The following is an 18,889-nucleotide window of genomic DNA, read 5'->3' as shown; positions in this document are numbered from 1 at the left end:
CTATTTCTGACAATTTGAATTGAAAAAGCTTCCTGGATGGGAAGCGAAAAGTCTCAAAAGTTGGAAACAAACTCCAGTGGAATGACTATGACCTGGAATACTGAGAATCTTCACCAGCACAAAGCTGGTGAAGATTAGTGCTTTATTAGTGCACGGTAGAACTGTTTACAACCACCACATTTCAGCAATTCCTTTTTACCAGCTTATATGCAGCACAGCACTGAGGTAACAGAACCTTTTGCAGTCTTCCTTTATCATTTGGGGCACCACAGGGCTCCATTCTTGGTGCTCATCAGTTTTCGCTTTATATGCCTCAGTTATCCTTTCCCTGCTATTTAGATGATCTGCTAATCTGCTTGTCTCTGAAGCCAGGTTACACTCATGCTCTCCATTCTTTCCTGGATTGCATTACCTCTGTCAGAAACATGATGAGGAACCATTTCTGAGACTCGGTTTGATTTCTGGCCAGAGCAACGAAACACTAATAAAATCCTAAAAATAGAACTAAGTCAATAAAGGGGCAGGTCAACTGGTAGAGCTATTTAAAGATGTTTTTTAAAAGAAACTAAATTCATATTCTGGGGGCTCTGGATCTGAGAGGTAAAGACTTGGACAACTTTTATTTTTGTTTTGTACACAGTGTATACAAAATAAACTTTAGTTTTGCACAGCTTTCATGACATTTCCGTGGTAAACGGTGAGGAGCTGAACCATTTTAACTCTTATAGGCTAAAGATAAATTGGAGGCAAGGGTGGATGGGATGTGTTCATGTCTCTTTGTGCCAATAGGAAGATGGACAGCAGCAACCGTCCCTTAATATCTCTCACTGGGGGAGTGGAGCCCCACCCTGTAATGGCAGAGAGGATTTGGCAAGGCTTTAACGGATGCAACCCACATGCTCTATTTCCAGATGCAGTTTCCCTACAAACATGCACCATTTAAAGTCAAATAAACAAGATTTATCACCAGTGAAGCTTCATTTAAACAGATCATCATTCAAACATATCAGCTTAGTATAGTTAATGTAGAGACGGTTTAGACTGTGGATCGATGCTCAGGGTTATACTGTGACCTGGTGGGATGCAAGCAGCACAGTGTTGGACTGAGTCGCTGCCAAATCCGATCCGTCCCCCGCTGCATTCTGGGACTGGTTTTAAATCCCTGCCATCCTGATGAGGATTAAACCATCAGCAGATGCACGACTGAACCATGACATCCGTCTTCCTTTGGAGAAATGTTAACTGTGAATACACAGTATGTTTGCTTGAAAACGAGAAGCAATATAAATATCCATATAATGTCAAAAAAATATGAGCAACACTGCAGAAAAAGTTTTATTTTGTAATGAGTATGTTCATTTTTAAATTCTTGAGATGAAATTTGAATTTCTGTCATATATTGTCCGAATGCAACTATTCCTAACTGTAACATGATGCATTTATTATTATTAGGCTTAATTAAAAATGTCGTATTTACTCTGCAGGCTGTGCTCTCTGGCTCAGCAAGCCAGACAGGAAGCAGAAAATAACTCTGAAAACTTGAAGATGAAGCTGATCAAGCAAGAAAAGGAAGATGCTGTAGATGTCAAACTGAACGACGTTCCATTGGACAAGCCTCTGATGGGTGAGCCTGTTTATCTTTAATTACTGGAATCCAATTATATTTTAGTGCTTAGATGCATTCATTGTTACAGAGTCAAAGATGGAGGTTGTGGCATCATCCACTGCTGATGCAGAACCGGAGAGCGTTTCTGAAAAGCACCTGGATGCTGCTGATAAAACCCCAACTGGGAAATTAGACTGTGGTGAAATAGAGTCCTGTGATGGTGAAGTGGAAGAAGCAAAGGAGAAAACAAACACTGATGCAGAGGTAAGCGTGACTCGATTTTCTTGAAGTGAGCCTGAAGTATCTATTAGATAAACATGGTAGAAGAACAAACCTTTTCAAAACTTGGCCACTTTCTTTTCTTTGATGAAAGCCAGCTTTTCCCTTCGCCTGAATCTGGCTTTATTTAATTCTCTTGCTATTGAAAACAAAGCCTCAAAAAGCTGCTGGGAAACATTCTTCTACAGCTGATATCTGGCGAAAGTAGCAACAAGCATTATGCTTTAAAAGACTTTCAACCTCTTGAACTCTCAAACCTCTGATAAGTTCTTCCAACACCAGCGATTGTTTATTTAATTGCCATTGAGAAAAGGTCGACCCAGGGGCGGTTCTAGACAGAGGCCATCTGGGGTCAAAGCCCCTGTAGAACTAGTTCTGGCCCCTTTTATGGCTGCTGTAGAAGAAAGTGGCTAAGAGTGGGATCCCCAACTATTGAGGATTGGATCAATATAATATACACAATATATGTCATGGAAAATATGTCGTCCTCTGGCATGGGAGCTGCATGGCTCGGAGCTCGTCTGCCTGGCTGTGTGTTTCCTGGAAGGGGCCGCCTTTTACAGCTGCTTTTTGTATCTCAGCTTCTGTCTCCTTGAACCCAGTCAGCCTCTGCAGATGGCCGCTCACACTGAGCCTGGTTCTGCTGGAGGTTTCTTCCTGTTAAAAGGGAGTTTTTCCTCTCCACTGTCGCTACAAGCATGCTTAGTGTGAGGGATTGTATTTGAGTCAATGAGTCAATGCAATCAGCTGGTTTTCCTTAGATAGAAAACTTTGTATCAATTTGACTGTATGATCTGGTTGAACTGTAAAGTGCCTTGAGATGAAATGTGTTGTGGATTTGGTGCTATATAAATAAACTGAATTGAATTGAAAAGTTGTCTTTTCCCTCAGGATGTAAAAGAACATGTTTTACAAAATCTGGACTAAATGGATTGAGTACATAAAACCCTTACGGTCAGATTTTGTACTTAAAACCTTGTCTTGTGAATATTGGCATGCTTCCCATATATGTTTGTGTTTATATATGTCTTGATACTGTGAAAACGTCAAAAAAAATAAATAAAATAAAACACTTTGGAAAAGCAAAAGTTAAGTTTACTTTTATTCATTAAAGCTTATTTTAAAATGGGTGACAGGCATCAGCAGATGGATGGCCTCAGGCAGTTTATTTATTTGTTATTAAAGTTATGGCTGTGTGATGTTAAGATCAGAATCGTACACAGAGTTCGATTTTTTTATTTCTCTATCTTTATTTCGAGAGTTCGAAATAAAGATAGAGAGCACAAAGCTGTGCTGGAAGGCTTTTCTAAAAGACAAATCTTCATAGACTTATATTATCATCTGAACAAAATGGCTTCTATTCAGCAATGAGACAGAAATAAGAAGTCAGGATTTTATGGAAAGTTGAGGACATTGTTGCAGCAGGAAGCTGCAGTGAAAACAGACACATAGCTGTTGTTCAGCCACTGTAATAATGTGGAGGTAGATGGACAGTAGCTGCTGTGTCGGGGCATTTATTGGTCCCTTCACTCTTATACCAAACTACTGTGTTTCAGGCAGGGAGGGAATTGTTTTGTGGAAAGCTCCGAAAAACCAAGGATTTTATGTGCAAAACAAAGAAGTTTTATCTCTTCCAGATTTCCTCTTGCCGTTTATATGTATCTGTAACGGAACCAAGACATTCAGGCTGCAAGACAATAAAAAGCAGATTGTTGTTGATTTTTCTGCTGCCTCCAGATGGCTGAATTAAAGTCGACCATGGCTTGGAGAATAAAAAAATAAGATTACACAATGATGGAGAAATAGCTGTGAAAAACAAAAAACAAAGAAAAGTTTGCATGCATGTATTTAGAAAAGGGTTGAGTTTCTTATTTGAATTATGTAGTATACTTGTAGAAACCTAGTGGATAAAAGCAGAACTGGAGCACATGCAATACAGACCAGTTTTATACGAGCAGTAGCAACATTTCACCTTCAATCTATTTCCACAGTTGGGATTATATTTTAGCGCGGATGTATATCTGGGGGTGTGAATGAATCGGTCTTTGCGTATTGTGAAATTACCAAATTGAACGTGACGTGCTCTTAGAGCCTCTAAAGAATTTGATACATTTCTTTATTGCTAAATAGTTATTGTAACAGATGTAAGGTTATGTGAATGGTAAATCTATTGTTATTTATTTATCTTATTTGACCCTGCTCCTTGTCAGTCGGCCTCCTGCTGTGATTAACAAGCAGAGTCAGCTGCTGTGGTTGATCTGATTGTTTGGTGAAGGAGTGAAACAGTTTTTCTACCAACAATTAACATCTACATTTTTTTGTAAGTCAACTTTGAGATTATTTCTGTTATTTTTATTAGTAAAGAAAACACCTTCTGAAACCAGAAAACTCTCCTTGAGTGCTTTTTATTTTTGAGTGACTAGAAAAGCTCCTCCTAAAAACAACTCTGGCATTTCTTTGATTTTATATGCGAACATATTAGGATACCAGAGTACCCGTAATGAGTAGAACAACTTCACTGATGACTTGAACAAAAGCGCAAAAATTGGGGGATCCAGCCAATCACTCACAGACGAACACAGAAAGCAGCCAGCGGGCCGTGAGTAAAATCAGCTGATTGAGTTTATCAATGAAAGCGCCGCTGTGCTACGGAGAAACAGTCGATCACTACAGAAAGCAAAGTTGTTGATTTTGGAAAAGAAGGATGTTTCACTTTCAAAAAAATTAATCACCAATGATGTCTGACCCCAAATTTCCACCTGCGGAGCAGTGGACCTTATTTTTGTGTGGTGGCTTTTGTTTTTTGTTTTTTTTGAGCTGACACCTCTGGGCTACCGTAGTTCATCCTCAAAAAAACGATTTTTCATTTTGTCCAGTGGAGAGAAATGGAGACTGTAGTTCTTCCACAGCGTTTGGTCTGTGTCATCTGGCTTTTACAGCTTTTGATGTTGAAAAAGGCAGCTTATACTCGACTTAAAATGTTCAAAACAAAGATTAACGTTTTTCTGAAGGTTTTACTTCTTAGAAGTATATTGCTTACCTTTTTTAATTAATGGATTCAGTTGCCAGTAGCTGCAGACCTGCAATCTTTGTATCTAGATTGGAACATCAAGGCTGAAGGTTTGGATCCCTTAGTCCCTGGGAAACAAACCCCTAATACATCAGAACACAGTTCTTTGAACAAAGTGATGCTATCAACTTTGAGCAAACAGATTTCCCCTTTCTGTCTCAACATGTGTACAAAAAGAAAGATGTATGACCAGTCCGGTCCTGATAGAAACTCTTTGGGTTGTGACCTCACAGATGCAGTTAGGGATGTTACTGAGTTCTGTGTGTTTGCTCTTGTTTTGGTATTAGAGCAAGGACAGACCTTTGTAAAATTGATGCATTAGTTGCAACACAAACATGTTTGTCACTTTAGATTTTGTTTGAAGATGGTCCCCTAGCACCCCTCTCACACTCATCTGCATAAAAGCAATTTATTCGGACTCTGATTACATCCCGCTCTCAGTGCTGTTTAGTCGTAGCTTATTTCCTTTCCTGTGTTTGGGCCTAGGTGATGTTTGGGGTTAAGCAGCTTCTGTTCACCATATTTTTTTTGTTCTTCATTCTGAACCTGAAAAGCTTAGGTCCCTGTTCTCCTAAAGACTGGAGTCATTGGGTAACTATTTGTGCTGCATAACTAAACTGAGAGTTTAGCTTATAAACTGAGAATAAATGCAATGAAATCCCTCTATTTATTTATTTTTCAAATCTCTGACTTAAAACTCATAAGAATACTGTCACACAGCTGTGGAGCTGTAGGAAATATTCTGCATCACATCTGCTGCGGTCCTCTATGGATGGACTCACTTCTTCCTTTCTTTATTTTGTCCAGTTTAAACACATTTGTTCCAAATTGTTCCCGTTTCACAGCCGGTTCCAGCTGAAGCATCAGCTGAGGCGTCTAACGAGGAGAAACGCTTCATCTCTACCTCTTCAGACGCTGAGGGAACATCTGAACCCACTCAGGGCGCGTCTGACCCGGTTGATTCCTCTCAGTCTAAGACTCGGCCACAGATCTCTGATCAGGTTGAGGTTTCTGACTCTGTGTGCGAGCAGGAGGAAGAGGAGGATCAACATGGTGGTGATGAGGAGGAGCAGGTTAGTGTTTTTAAAGGGAAATAAGATTCTCTACATTTCACCCCTCAGGATATGTTTCTTGCATTCTGTGAAGGGACAGTTGGGAGCTGCTGCTTTGAAACAGATTCATCTCAGCACCTCCCATTCTAAGAAAGTAAACCCTCCAGATCTCCCAGCTAAACCCTCCACACATCTGCAACCAATTCTGTGGACCATAACACAGGAGGAGGTGCTGCTTAGCCTTTAGGAGGAGCCTATAATTTACCTCAGACTGGGTGCATTTTGGTTGTAACACGCTGAGCATTTAAAAAATGACATCCATAAACCAATGAAACCCGACCTGCTTGGTTTTAACCCACACAAACACAGACTTCAGTATTTCACAGCTTCCCGACCCGCTTTTCATCTATCAATAAAAATGAATAAAAGAATAAAAAAAACATATAATAGAGTTTAGGAAAGCTTCCACAGACAATTCAGAAACAAATATATTTAGTCCTTCAGCATGTTCTCACCATTTAATCACTACCTATTTTTACAGTTTCCTGTTTTAAGTTCAACTAATGTAAATAAAATATACAACAAATTCATATTTACAGGGTAAACACAAATTGTAAGAACCCTGTAGGTTTTATTTTTTCATTGGAAAGAAAGTTTTTACTTTGGTTGATAAATAATTTTAGAGCTTTAAGCTTTTTTTTTTTTTTTTTACATTTTTTAAAATTAATATTTAGTTTTTATTTTGTTTCCAGGAACCACAGGTTGTCATTAACTCCCCTAAGGTCCTAAAGGAACCGTCTGCATCTGAACAAATCAATGCTGTTCAAGAAGCCACAGTTTGCTCCTCTCAGGAGTCAAATGCAGCCAAGCTCCAGGAGGAAGAGGAGGACGAAGAGGAGGAGAAGGAAGAGGAGGAGAAGGAAGAGGAGGAAAAGGAAGAGGAGGACACGGCTGCAGAGGTACGACTGGAACAACTCATAGGTCTGATGCTACAGCAGCTGCCTACTGACATGTTAAATCCTTCTGCAGGGATCCCCTTCCACTGAGTTTGTCTCCTTTGACCTGACGGCTGAGGAACGCTCCAATGAGATGGCAGAGAGGGAGGCCCCGCCCCCTGCAGGTAAAACCGACCAATTTTAGTTGTTTGAGTTCACATATTTCGATCAAGCATGACATATTTTCTGGAAGTTTTCACAATACCAATCAGTCTTGAGTCCCAGAGCTTCAGTGGGACATTTCAGTATGAAGTTTATTTTTCTGCCAAAATGTTGTGTACAAAAATGCATGTTGCGCACACACATTAAGCATGTTGCAAATGCATAAAGTATGTTTCACACAAACAACTTTTATCACTCACAAATAAACATGTTGCACTCAAATAAATCTTATTGTTCACAAATAAAACTTGTGTTACAAACTCTCCTCTAATATCACACACACAAAACTTTTTCTCCCAACTGTCCTTAAATGTTGCCCACACACAAAAATTAGTTTTACAAACCGGACTCTAACATTGCACTGAAAATATAATTTGTAAATTGTCCCCGAGTACAAAAGAGACGCGTATGAGACAATTCTTCACAATCCGCGGTAAGTTTCTGCCAGAAGTCACGTGATTCGTGGAGAATTGTCATTCTGACTAACCGACAGCAGGAGGCGCCACGTCGAGCTGCGTTTCCCCATCAGATACGTTTTCCCCTGCATCTCCGCATAGCGCAGGCGGCATGATTCACCACGCAAGCGACAGGAACCGCGCATGCTTGCTAAAGGCTCGTAACAGCCGCCCTGTGCTCGCGCCACAGGGGAACTACGGAGAGCGTGAACGATCAAATGATAGCCTATATGGAGAAATCTGGATGGATGGCGGAAAAATCACTCCATATTTCAGTCTCTGCAGGACTTTTTAAACCCTCTGAAGGTTCAAAACATTTATTATGAGCCGTCATTATTCAGGGTTTACACATCTACATCCATCTACATTTACTATTCTTTTGAATTTATTTTAAATAGTTTTGTTTAAAAGTTTTGACAACATATTTCTAAATCTTTCCATTAGTCCTGGACTTCGACTAGGCCATTCTGGGATACATTCACACATGTGGTTTACTAATTAGAGGAATTTTGAAGGTATTTGGATTTACTGGAGTTTATTTGGCTGTGCAGAAGTAGAGACCACAACTTTTAGCCTCTGCTGTCTTTTAGTTCTAAATAAAACACAATTTTATGTTAGTAGAAGTTTGATTAAAAGGTCAAGTTTATGAGTGTTTTTATAAGGAATTACTACTTGGATATGTAGGCTAATTAAACTGAAACACTGGCCTCCATTTGTGGAAAGAAACTGGGGAAAACGTACGTTTTGTTTAAACTTAAAACAAGCTCAATGAAGATAATGTAACATTAACAGTCAGTGTTTCCAACAGATTCCATGTTTGCAGGTTTATTCTGTCAGACTGACCTCTTAAGCAGTTAGACAGCAGTTTACTGCAGACACTGAAGGAACATTTTACATTTTTTTCTGTCTTTGGCTTCATTCTGTCTGCAGCTGGTAAAATACAGATGTTTGATTTTTATGGGAGGAAAACGAGAACAAAAAACAGACAGAGACATAAAGCGGGGCCTGTTGTTTTACCTCTTGGTATTTGTTTTTATCAGCAAACCTTGAGGCAGAAGTTCTTGCAGGTTTAGAGCCGTTTAAGAGGATTGTTTAACTTCTTAAAGAGGGCTTCATACTTAAGTGCTAGTTGTTTAAATAATCCCAGACTGCTGAATCTGCCAAAAAAGCTCATTATTCTGTTTCTTTATGGGGACCAGGTGTTATCCCTGCATTACCTTGTGGCACCATTGTGAGTTGTGTTGAATATACCTGAAGATGTATCCTTAATGTTGTTGTGTGGAGATGAAGCAGCTGTTGTTGGTTGAATTGTTGAACAGCTGGAAAGCCGAGTGTATTTATATCTTTGAACATTTTCACTTAGTTTCAAATCTGAATTTTAAAGTAGCCATTGTGCTTTAGTTAATGCAGTGCATATTAATGAAATAGTAGGGAAAAAATGCATGGCTTTGAAAAGGATTTGTTAGTAAATCTCTGGAAGAGCTGCGTTTATCTATGTTTACAGTCAGAAATGTTTTGCTGTCTCTATTTTCTGTGGGATTTAGGACTGGACTTTGACTAGACCATTCAGGATATCTGGGTTCTTCACCCCAACAGGGAGCACAGCAAATAATTCTTGTTGACAGATTTTCCAACCTGAGGTTTAGATGTCTAACCATGGACCTCCTGTTTAATGGCATCTGCTGTCTTCCTGGTGCCACTTGGATTTATACTTAGACTACATAACATACAAGTTTGACTCTTTACTCAGAGGAATTTTGAAAGGAAATGGCTTTACTGGGTTATTAGTGGCTACCAGATACAAATGGACTGAATACATATGAGTTATGTAGGGATTTCTCAAATAAACTTCTGCTTTATGGCTGAGCAGTTCTCTGAAGTCCTGTAAACCCCTCTCTGCTGTGCTGCAGCAGCAGACGGTTCACATTGGTCCTTTTCAATCAGAAGTTTAAATATTTTAATCTTTTTTCAGATGCAGACTTTGAAAAATCACAAGAAAAGAGATCTGAGGTAATTTAAAGCTGTGCCTTTTGGAGAACATTTATTTGACAGAATTTTCAGTGAAATCGATTAAATAATTCAGACTGATGCTGCATGTTGACCTTTCTGTGTCATCAGTGGGTGGAGGTGGAGGAAGAGGACTCTCGGTCTGACATGAAGCCAGAAGACGAGTCAACGACCTTAGTGTCTATAAAGGACCAAGGTGATGCTGCTGATCACCCAGAAAAAGGTGACTGATCTCAAATATTATGTTTCTTTCAGAACCTTAAACGTCTTATGCATTCATTTTCTTATTATAATAGAGGTATGGGAAAATAGCAGTGATAACATACTGTCCCAGCTGAAACGAGTCTTTGTAGACAAATATGGTTCTATGACTCAATTGTGGCATCAGCCATCTTCTATGGCGCTGTTGGAGCAGTGGATTATCTGTAGCTGAGAGAAAGCATCTGCATAAGCTGATCAGGAATAGAATAGAATAGAAAATCCCTTTATTGTCCCACAATGGGGAAATTCTTGTGTTTACAGCAGCTAAAAGATTATAGAAAAAATGGCCACACAAATATGGACCTTAGAAAAAATGTATAAGAGTAACATAATAGTGAGGAGTTACGAAATAAACAATAAAATACTGTACTGTAAAGTGTTTTAACAATATAAAAACTGTGCACCTGGAGGATAAATAACCATTAAATAAAGGAAGGCCAGCTCTGTGAATGGATGCCCGCTGTACTCTGTGCAGACGGTAGGAAATAAAAGGATCCTAACTAGATTAAAATCTCTGTCAGTGACAGACTGCTGCACCCTAAATGCACCACGAAACGTTATCACAGATCCTTTCTCCATGCAGCTGTAAGACTCTAGAACCACCACTGTTCCCAACAACCTCAATAAGTCGTTACATTAGAGCTGATTTTTGCAGTTTCTTTCTTAGTCACTTAAATAACATGCTGCTGTTTTTTTTTTTTTTTTTTGCACATCTCTGGTGTTGCTGTTATTTTTCCACATATCATTTACTGTAAATATGTGCACAGCTGTTATTGTTTTTTTTTTTCATTATCCAGGTACAGTGTATCATATTGTAAAAGCACTCTAAAGTAAAATACTAAATTTCAGGGGTAACCAATTAAAAATCAGCGGGGTCCGAATAAAGAAAATCATCAACCAGTAAAGGTCCACAGATATTTTTAATTATAATCTGTTACTTTAACTTACTTACACAGAATTCAACACTGAAATAAAATAAGGTTTTTATGCATCCGTGTTATACATTGAATAAAAAAAAAAAAAAAAAATATTTTTCAATTTTAAAATCTAGTGTTTTTTGAAGTAGAGAACAACAATCGTTCAGTTTGGTATATAGACATTTTCCTGATTCACATACTTTATAAAATACCTAAACTTTCTTTTTTTCTTTCTTAATGAGAGCAGTGGACTTTAGGCTGCCCTGCAAGGCTTTAAACCTGGGTTTGAATGGAGACGAAGCTCATTATGAGCCTGGATCAATATTTATTTTGGTGGAGAATCCTGCTTCACAGCAGCAGGTTGAGACAAACATCCTCTAAATGTTTAGGGTCATCTTTGAGCACCATTTCACTTTTCTTTCACCAGTTCACCACAGTTCTTCCAGCAGTCCACACTTTCTCTGCTCTCTTTTTCTCATCATCTTCTCCTTCTTTCCCATCGCCCGGCTTGCCACAGGTTTGCCTGCTGTGTCTAAAAGTAGCAGCAGCAGCAACCCAGACTGACAGCAGCTCATTGGCTGATTTGTATCACATGTAGCCTGGTGCCGGACGCTACGGAGGGCTTTACCATATTAACAGGAGAAACAGCTCAAGTGAAGTTAGACACTGCAGTCAGACAACATGCGGTAATTTATAAATGTTTTAAATTAATGTGGGTTCGGATCCGGACCGCCGTCCGCTAAACCCTCACCTCTGCTCTATTTGTTTTATTTTCCTATCTATTATTGTTATACACTTTCTACCACCTTGTGGGACAATAAAGGGATTTTCTATTCTGTTCTGTTCTAAAAAACAAACAAAGAAATGATGTGAAAAGAGAGCCTCCGCACTTTAATTGACTGCTTCTACAGCAGCTGAAAACACAGAGAAGAATCCCATATTTCCACAGATATAATTGAGTTAGTATCAGAGAGAGACGAAGAAGAGTCAGAAGAACATGAGCTGTCATCAGATAGCAGAGCAAAGTTTAGAGTGCAGCTCAGTGCGACTTGGAGCCGCTTTCAAAAGGTGAGTTGCTTCACACGGCAGTAAAATAAATCACTGAGCGGTATGGGGGAGCAGCAGAAACAATGGATGATTTTATGACACGAACACACCGCCTGACTGGTAATGAATTTCAGCTTTAGAATCTGTAGACATCTTTGGTTTTATACTTATGTGTTTTATTATATTCAATAACAAAACACATGAAATGTGTCAAAGAATAGTTTTTATTTTTAAGGCAAGTCTTCATTAAGCATATAAATGTCTACATGCTGAGCTTATATCATATTAAATATTACATCAGTTAAAAACATCTGTAGAATACTGATGAACTGGTTTTTGGGGCAGTTTTTATCGTTTTCCAGGAATAAATGAAAATGGTTGGCCTTTGGAACAGAGATTAGTTTGATCGTACTTATTTAGGTCTTTCATTATTAACAATAAGTATATCTAAGGTTTGTGACCAGGACCTATTCTTACCTGCTTTCTACTCCTTCCTCTGTAAAATATCAGGATAGTTCTCAAACGCCTATCCCAGAGGTCACGGATTAGCGGACGGCCGTACCCACCTGCTGGCTAATCTGGACACAGCCTGATTTAAAACATTTATAAATTACCACATTTTCTCCAACGACAGTTCACTTCACTTGTGCTGCTTCTCCTGTTAATGTGGTAAAGCCCTCCAGAGCGTCCGGCACCAGGCTGCACATGATCCAAATTAGCCAATGAGCTGCTGTCAGTCTGGGTTGCTGCTGCTGCTACTTTTAGACACAGCAGGCAAACCTGTGGCAAGCCGGGCGATGGGAAAGAAGGAGAAGATGATGAGAAAAAGAGAGCAGAGAAAGTGTGGACTGCTGGAAGAACTGAGACTTAGTCTTAGACAATACTTTATTGATCCTTTGGGAAGAATCCCTCCAGAAATTAAGGTTATCAGCCGCTTACAGGGCAAAAAAGTATTAAGTTAAAATTAAGCAACAAAAAAGTATTAAATTAAATTAAAATTAAGCAAAATACAAATGCAAATAAATATGGAGTTGACATTTAACAGAAAAAATAAAAAAATACAAGTGTTGCTGCTCCTTCCCCTATCCCCCTGTCCTGTGTCGCCTCCTCGCCCCCAGTGAGGCGTTGTGGTGAACTGTGGTGAACTGGTGACAGAAAAGTGAAATGGCGTGCTCAAAGATGACCCTGCACATTTTGAGTATGTTTGGCTCAACCTGCTGCTGTGAAGCAGGATTCTCCACCATGAACAGAATTTGGAATTGCTTTCCATTCAAACCCAGGGTTAAAGCCTGGCAGGGCAGCATAAAGCCCTCTGCTCTCATTAAGACAGAAAAAATAAAACAGACAGTTCAGGTGTTTTATAAAATATGTGAATCAAACTGAACGATTGTTGTTCTCTACTTCAATTCATTTTTTTTAAGTCAATGTATAAAATGGATACATAAAAATAAAATTTGCTTTCAACGTTAAATTCTGTTTAAATTAACAGTGTATAATTAAAAATGTCTCCGGACCTTTACTGGTTGTTTTTCTTTTTTCAGACGCCACTGATTTTTAATTGGTTACCCCTGGCCTATCCTCTTCACTCCAGAACAATAACCACATTTATTCATGTTAATGTTAAATTTGCTGGACTTCACTTCTGTTATCACCATGGAATGAAAAATTGCCCAATTTTTCATTATCAATATAATTGCTTCCATTTTCTATTTAATGGAAAAGCATTTCAAACTCACTTTAAGCTTCCATTGAATCCAGTTTGGTTATACTTTAAAGACAAAAGACTTTTTTATAGGTAAAGATCCTTTTATATTTAATCTCATTCAGATAATTTAAACACAGTAAATTGAGTTATATTTTTAATATTCTTTATTTATAACCTGAGCTTAACTGGCAGAGTGTTCATTTATTTAATAGTAAAATTACCAAGTAGCCAGACTTTCTTGTCATCTTTGATTTCCGTAGATTATCCAAGCTTTTTTTTAATTTTTTTAGTTTAGCTGTTTTTCAGTTTTAGATGATTAGCCCCTCACTTCTACCAGTGAAGCATTAATGCGGTAACAAGGATAAAAAAAAAAACAATTGTTTAGGATATAAAAGATTAAAAAAGCTAGTTCAGTTATTGGGCTGCACTGTCATGAATTCACCAATAGTACAAGAAAGTTTTTGTTTAGTTTTCTTGCTTGATCTTTAGTATCTGAAACATCAGCATGCGTTTATTGTTACTGCTTCACATAACTGATAATACACTGACACATCATTCATAACACAAGCTCAGTGTGTGACTGTTTTTGTTTTTTTATTTGCACAAAGATGCAGAAGTTGGCCACATTATCCTGACTGATGACCAGGAAGCAGCCAAGCAGGAGGCTGCAGAGCTCTTTGGAGACTCCATCACTCCCAGGAAGAAAAAAAAGAAGTCCAAAAAGAGTTCTGCCGAGACTCCGCTGGTTGACATCGAAGATGCAGCGAGTGCTGATGTCATCGTTATAGACCCACTCGATGATACTCCTCTGACAAGCAGGTCAAAAAAGAAGAAAAGGAAGAACAAGAAGAGGGAGAGGAATTTAAATGGAGAAGAGGATGAGAAGAAAGAGGTGTCAGAAGAGTCTCCAGTAGCTACACCAAGGAAGAAAGAAAAGAAGACAGAATATATGGAGGAGGCAGCAGATGGTGGCTTCTCATCAGAAAACAAACGGAAAAAGAAGAAGAAGAAGAAGCTTGAAGATATGATGGAGGATCAGACTGAGGAGAGAGGAATAGATCAGGAGAATTCTGTGAATTTGGCAGAGAAAACACAGAAAAGAAAGAAGAGAAAAAGGGAGGAGCTGCAGTTTCAAGAAGAACCAGCAGAGGGCGAGATTGAGACCAACGCTATGGCTGGTGAGGAAAAAAAAACATGTTTTTAAAGAGACTTATTTCTTGGGGCAGATGCATTTAATTTGTGCAGCTCTTTAAACATCTTTTTCAGGCAGCAACTTGCCTCTGCTGATCTCTGCAAAGAAGAAGAAACGTCTCAGAAAGATGCTTAGCCAGAAGAGGAGGTTAAAACATGAGCAGAGGGGGATGATGATGAAGGCACAGAGTACCGGCCTCTGGATGGGAAGAAAAAAGTTAGTTTCTTTTCTTAGACTCTAAGAATACGAAAGAAGAAAGAATAGCATTAATGAATTTTCAAAGTTGGGAGGAAAATAATTTTTGCTTTACCTTTTTTCCAGACAGAAGCAGGAAGAAACTGACAAGTTATCTCAAACAAGGATGGGAATAAACAAAGAGCAAGAAGAGAGTTCATCAAAGGAAAACCAGCCTCCCAGGAAGAAGAAAAAGGGATCAGTAATAAGCATCCAGGATGCTCCTGTTGAAGAAGAAACTACAGTTTCAAAGAAAAAGAAGAAAATAAAGAAAGAAGAGCTCTCACCTCCTGCTGATGTGACAGAACCTCCACCTGCAAAGAAAAAGAGTGAGACGCCCTCCATAAATAACTGTTCTTTACTCATTTCCATGAGTTTCTGTTCACAGGTTCATTTAAAAGCTTGACTGTTATCCCTCTTCTATCCTCATACACAGAGAAGGACAGGAAGAAGAAAAAACTGGAGGATACAGAACCTGCTGCACATGCAGATGCAGCTTCTGCTGTTCCTAAGGTAAGAAACGGCGAATGTGAGCGGAGCGCCACGCAGTTTCCGAACATTCGCTCTACCGCTGAAAGTTGTGCCAGGACGCTCCGCGCTCACCCTAATTTTCCTGCTCCTACAGCATTTCTGACAGTTTTTCTTCATGTAATGATGCCAGGGCCCTGAGACACACGGCGTTTGATTATGTGACCGATACATGAGTATTGTCTTATTTAAGTGGCTGTTAAATTATCGCACTGTTTCCCACCTGTGAACGTAACACCTCGCTCCATTCATGTTGCCCCGCGTTTCTTATTTAATTGTTCATTAATTTTACTAGACTACATTAAAAAGGTCTACTTCGCTTCCATTAATTATGAGATAATAGTGTATAACACCTTAGGGGTGGAACGGTTTACAAAATCCACGGTTCGGTTCACGGTTTCGTGTTCACGGTTTTCGGTTCGGTATATGTTTATTGTTACACCGAGAATTTTTTTTTAATAAAAATTATACAAATTAATGATTATTTTTCTTATGAAATTAATGAAAAAAAAAATTAATGAATTGTAATTATTTTTAATGATTTGTGGAAACCCTGGATCATTTACGCATGTTTTGCTGATTTGATTTAATCATCTCGCGCATGCCCTCTATGATCTCAGAGCGGACGGGAGCCACAGTGGAGGCTCTAGGCTTTGCTTTGTGCAGGCGGTCTGGAGCGCAGCCGGACGGAGCGCTGATGGAGTATGTGGGATTTCGGGGTTAGCATGACATGTTGGTCATGTTGCTATTAGCATAAACAAACCATGTTGCACAATGCTTGCACACAACTTTCTTTCCGCCGTCATCGTAGGTCACTCTAAATGCAAAGTGGTCCCATACAGCAGACCTATAAAGTGCTGCTGGCGCGTCTTCCAACTCCTGTTCTTTCCAACTCGCCATACCCACACAATTCTCTACATCAACTGATTATTTTCTGCTACACCCGGCTACGCTGCTTCACTTCTTCTTCTTCTTGTTTACTACTGGTGGTTGGCTTTGGTCGCAGTACCGCCACCTTCTGCTCTGGAGTGTAAACGCTTCGCCTATGAGAAAAAGGAGCAGCACATGAACCGAACGCAACACACGCGAACCGAACCGAGACAGTCGAAGCGAACGATTCTGACGGTTTTCATAAACCGTTCCATCCCTACAGTATAACACATGAATGTGATCCATTTTCAAAGCAGGCTCTTAACACAACGATCACTTTATATCATATACTTAAGTATAGTCAGTGTATGTTTTTATGATATTTTATCTCACTTTTTATCACACAATATGCAATCCTCATCTCTGTGATTCCGTGGTGAAGTTGAAACATAGACTATAACAGATTATAGGCACAGATTACAGCTTAGGCCTAGGTTTTAAGTCAAACATGAATTTAAATAAAGTCGGAGCGAACTGGAGCGGAGCAAAATCCTCGCTCCAACCTTTGAATTGAAAACTGCTGTGCGCTCCAACATATTTCTTCCCCTCTGCTCCACCACTCTGCTAAGAAACCTACAGACACCTGCCTGTTGAACATGAACACAGGGCTGTCCAGCTCCAGGCTTTAAGAGTTAACAACTTTTGGTTCATCCACGGTGATACTATTTAATGAATTTGTCTCTCACGTTTTCAGAAAGGGAAAACCAAAAAGAAGTTAAACTAGCTAGTCCAGGTAGGTTGAACCATGTCCATGTATTCCTTCTCTAGGTGTTGTGCATCTCTTTGCAAATCTACTTGAATAATTAATAACTAGTTCCAGACCAAAATGTCACTGTGAGAAAGGTGAAGATGAAAAGAACATTTCCAACACTCTTCTCTCTTTGCTCCAGGATTTTTGCACGCCAAAGTTTGCATCGTTGGACCCAATTGGTGCCTTTCATCCTCCTCAATTACTCTGAGATGAGAGGATGTCTGGAGCTACTGTTTAAAGCTTCAGGAGCTGAAGAGACTGGTGATGGGTTCAATGTTCTAGACCCTAAAGACTGTTTTCACTGTTAGATTTATTAGTTTATTATCTCTGGTGATTCTTTAGATTTAGATTAGATTGCATAATCTCACACTGTGATGCAAACGAAGAGCTGCTGATGCAACCTGTAGATATTCTGATGCCTGAAAAGATTCAATACGCTATGTTGAGCTTTTAAAAAAAAAGAAAAGCACTTTGGGTTTATTGACCTACTTTTAGCAAGTTAGGAGATCATTTCTAGTTATTCATCTTTCACTTGTTCAGAGGAGCTAAAATGTTAGAGAAGAAGACATTCCCATGGAATTCAGCTTTAAGAGGGAAACTATTCAGGTTTTGAATTATAATGTTAAAACTGATTATATTTCATAAAAAGCTGTGAATTTGTTTTTAGTTATATAGATGAATGCACTTCTAAAGTTCCCGTTACTGTCAGGGACAAGTTTGAGGTCCCCCCACTTTAATGCTATTAGATATGCTACGTTTATAATTGAGCCTCTTTGATAAGGTGTTTGGCATCATTAATATTCCTCCAAGTATCAGGTCTAAGACGAAGCCTGAAAATAAAAACAGTTGCTTTAGAACTTAATCAGTTTTGCCTTATATTTGAAATCTATCTGGGAAATAAAAATTAACATAACGTCACGTGTAACATTTGGTCAGCAATAAAGTATTACTGATGTTTATTTGCATGAGCTGTGCAACATGTTACCTAAAAAAAAAAAAAAAAAATCAGTGTTTTCTGAGCAGATGTTTTTCTTTACATCACAAATTTTAAGTTTTTTTATTTTTCTGCATAGGAAACTGGTTGAATCATTTATTGATCTATGCAAATAAAGTCCTCACATTCTGTAAAATGTGACAACATAGCAAAATGTATTCCTCTTCTAAGGGTAGTTGAATGTTGGCATTAATCACAATCAGCTGATTTTCTGTTTAATGTTTCTGATCGATGCCAATTTCTTTTTTGCACTTGACTACTGCAGCAGATTCTCATGGCATGAGATTAAAGGGAATCATTATGACCAACGATTATTTTCCTGAAAGTCTGACTCTCCTGTAATTATTTCTTTGGCTTTTTCACCTATTAAAATAGTTTTTTCCTTAAAACTGCCTCTTTGTTTGTTTCCAAACGTTAATAGTCTGGTTTTGGTACAATATCTGGGGGTAAATGAATTACCAATAGGTGTGTTGGTGACATTCATTTGCATGCTGCTAATTCTTTGATTAGGAATGAAAGAAAAATATGTGTGGAGATCATAGTGTGCAAAATAATATCCTGTAGATAATTAATGATTGATTATCTAGAACTGGAGTTGTAGTTAATTATTTAACTTATTCAAAATCGGAGGTGAAATCAATTTAATTTGCTTACTTACCAGGGTTTATGCCTTTCACCTCTGGATGGTTCCTGGATCAGCTGTT

The 18,889-nt window shown here is 38.7% G+C and overlaps 1 protein-coding gene and 1 long non-coding RNA gene across 2 annotated transcripts; both read left to right on the top strand.

Moving 5' to 3' along the window:
• The first annotated feature begins 1,675 nt into the window (after nt 1–1,675).
• Nucleotides 1,676–15,797, top strand: LOC119787134 (DNA ligase 1-like). The gene is made up of 10 exons (XM_038290778.1): nt 1,676–1,870; nt 5,801–6,028; nt 6,760–6,966; nt 7,037–7,127; nt 9,592–9,629; nt 9,738–9,849; nt 14,165–14,734; nt 14,823–14,964; nt 15,070–15,311; nt 15,419–15,797. Exons 1-10 carry the CDS (start codon nt 1,703–1,705, stop codon nt 15,649–15,651), a joined length of 2,031 nt encoding a protein of 676 aa, XP_038146706.1. The 5' UTR covers nt 1,676–1,702; the 3' UTR covers nt 15,652–15,797.
• A 766-nt stretch (nt 15,798–16,563) lies between these two features.
• On the top strand, nt 16,564–18,315 carry LOC119787145. Its single transcript, XR_005281295.1, has 2 exons — nt 16,564–17,173; nt 17,331–18,315. It is a non-coding gene; the product is annotated as an uncharacterized LOC119787145 (long non-coding RNA).
• The last annotated feature ends 574 nt before the right edge of the window (nt 18,316–18,889 follow it).

This window comes from Cyprinodon tularosa, unplaced genomic scaffold (assembly GCF_016077235.1).
Source record: "Cyprinodon tularosa strain WSP-4 unplaced genomic scaffold, ASM1607723v1 ctg289, whole genome shotgun sequence".
NCBI lineage: Eukaryota > Metazoa > Chordata > Actinopteri > Cyprinodontiformes > Cyprinodontidae > Cyprinodon > Cyprinodon tularosa.
The sequence above is the reverse complement of the archived record's forward strand: the minus strand, read 5'-3'. Positions and strand labels throughout refer to the sequence as shown.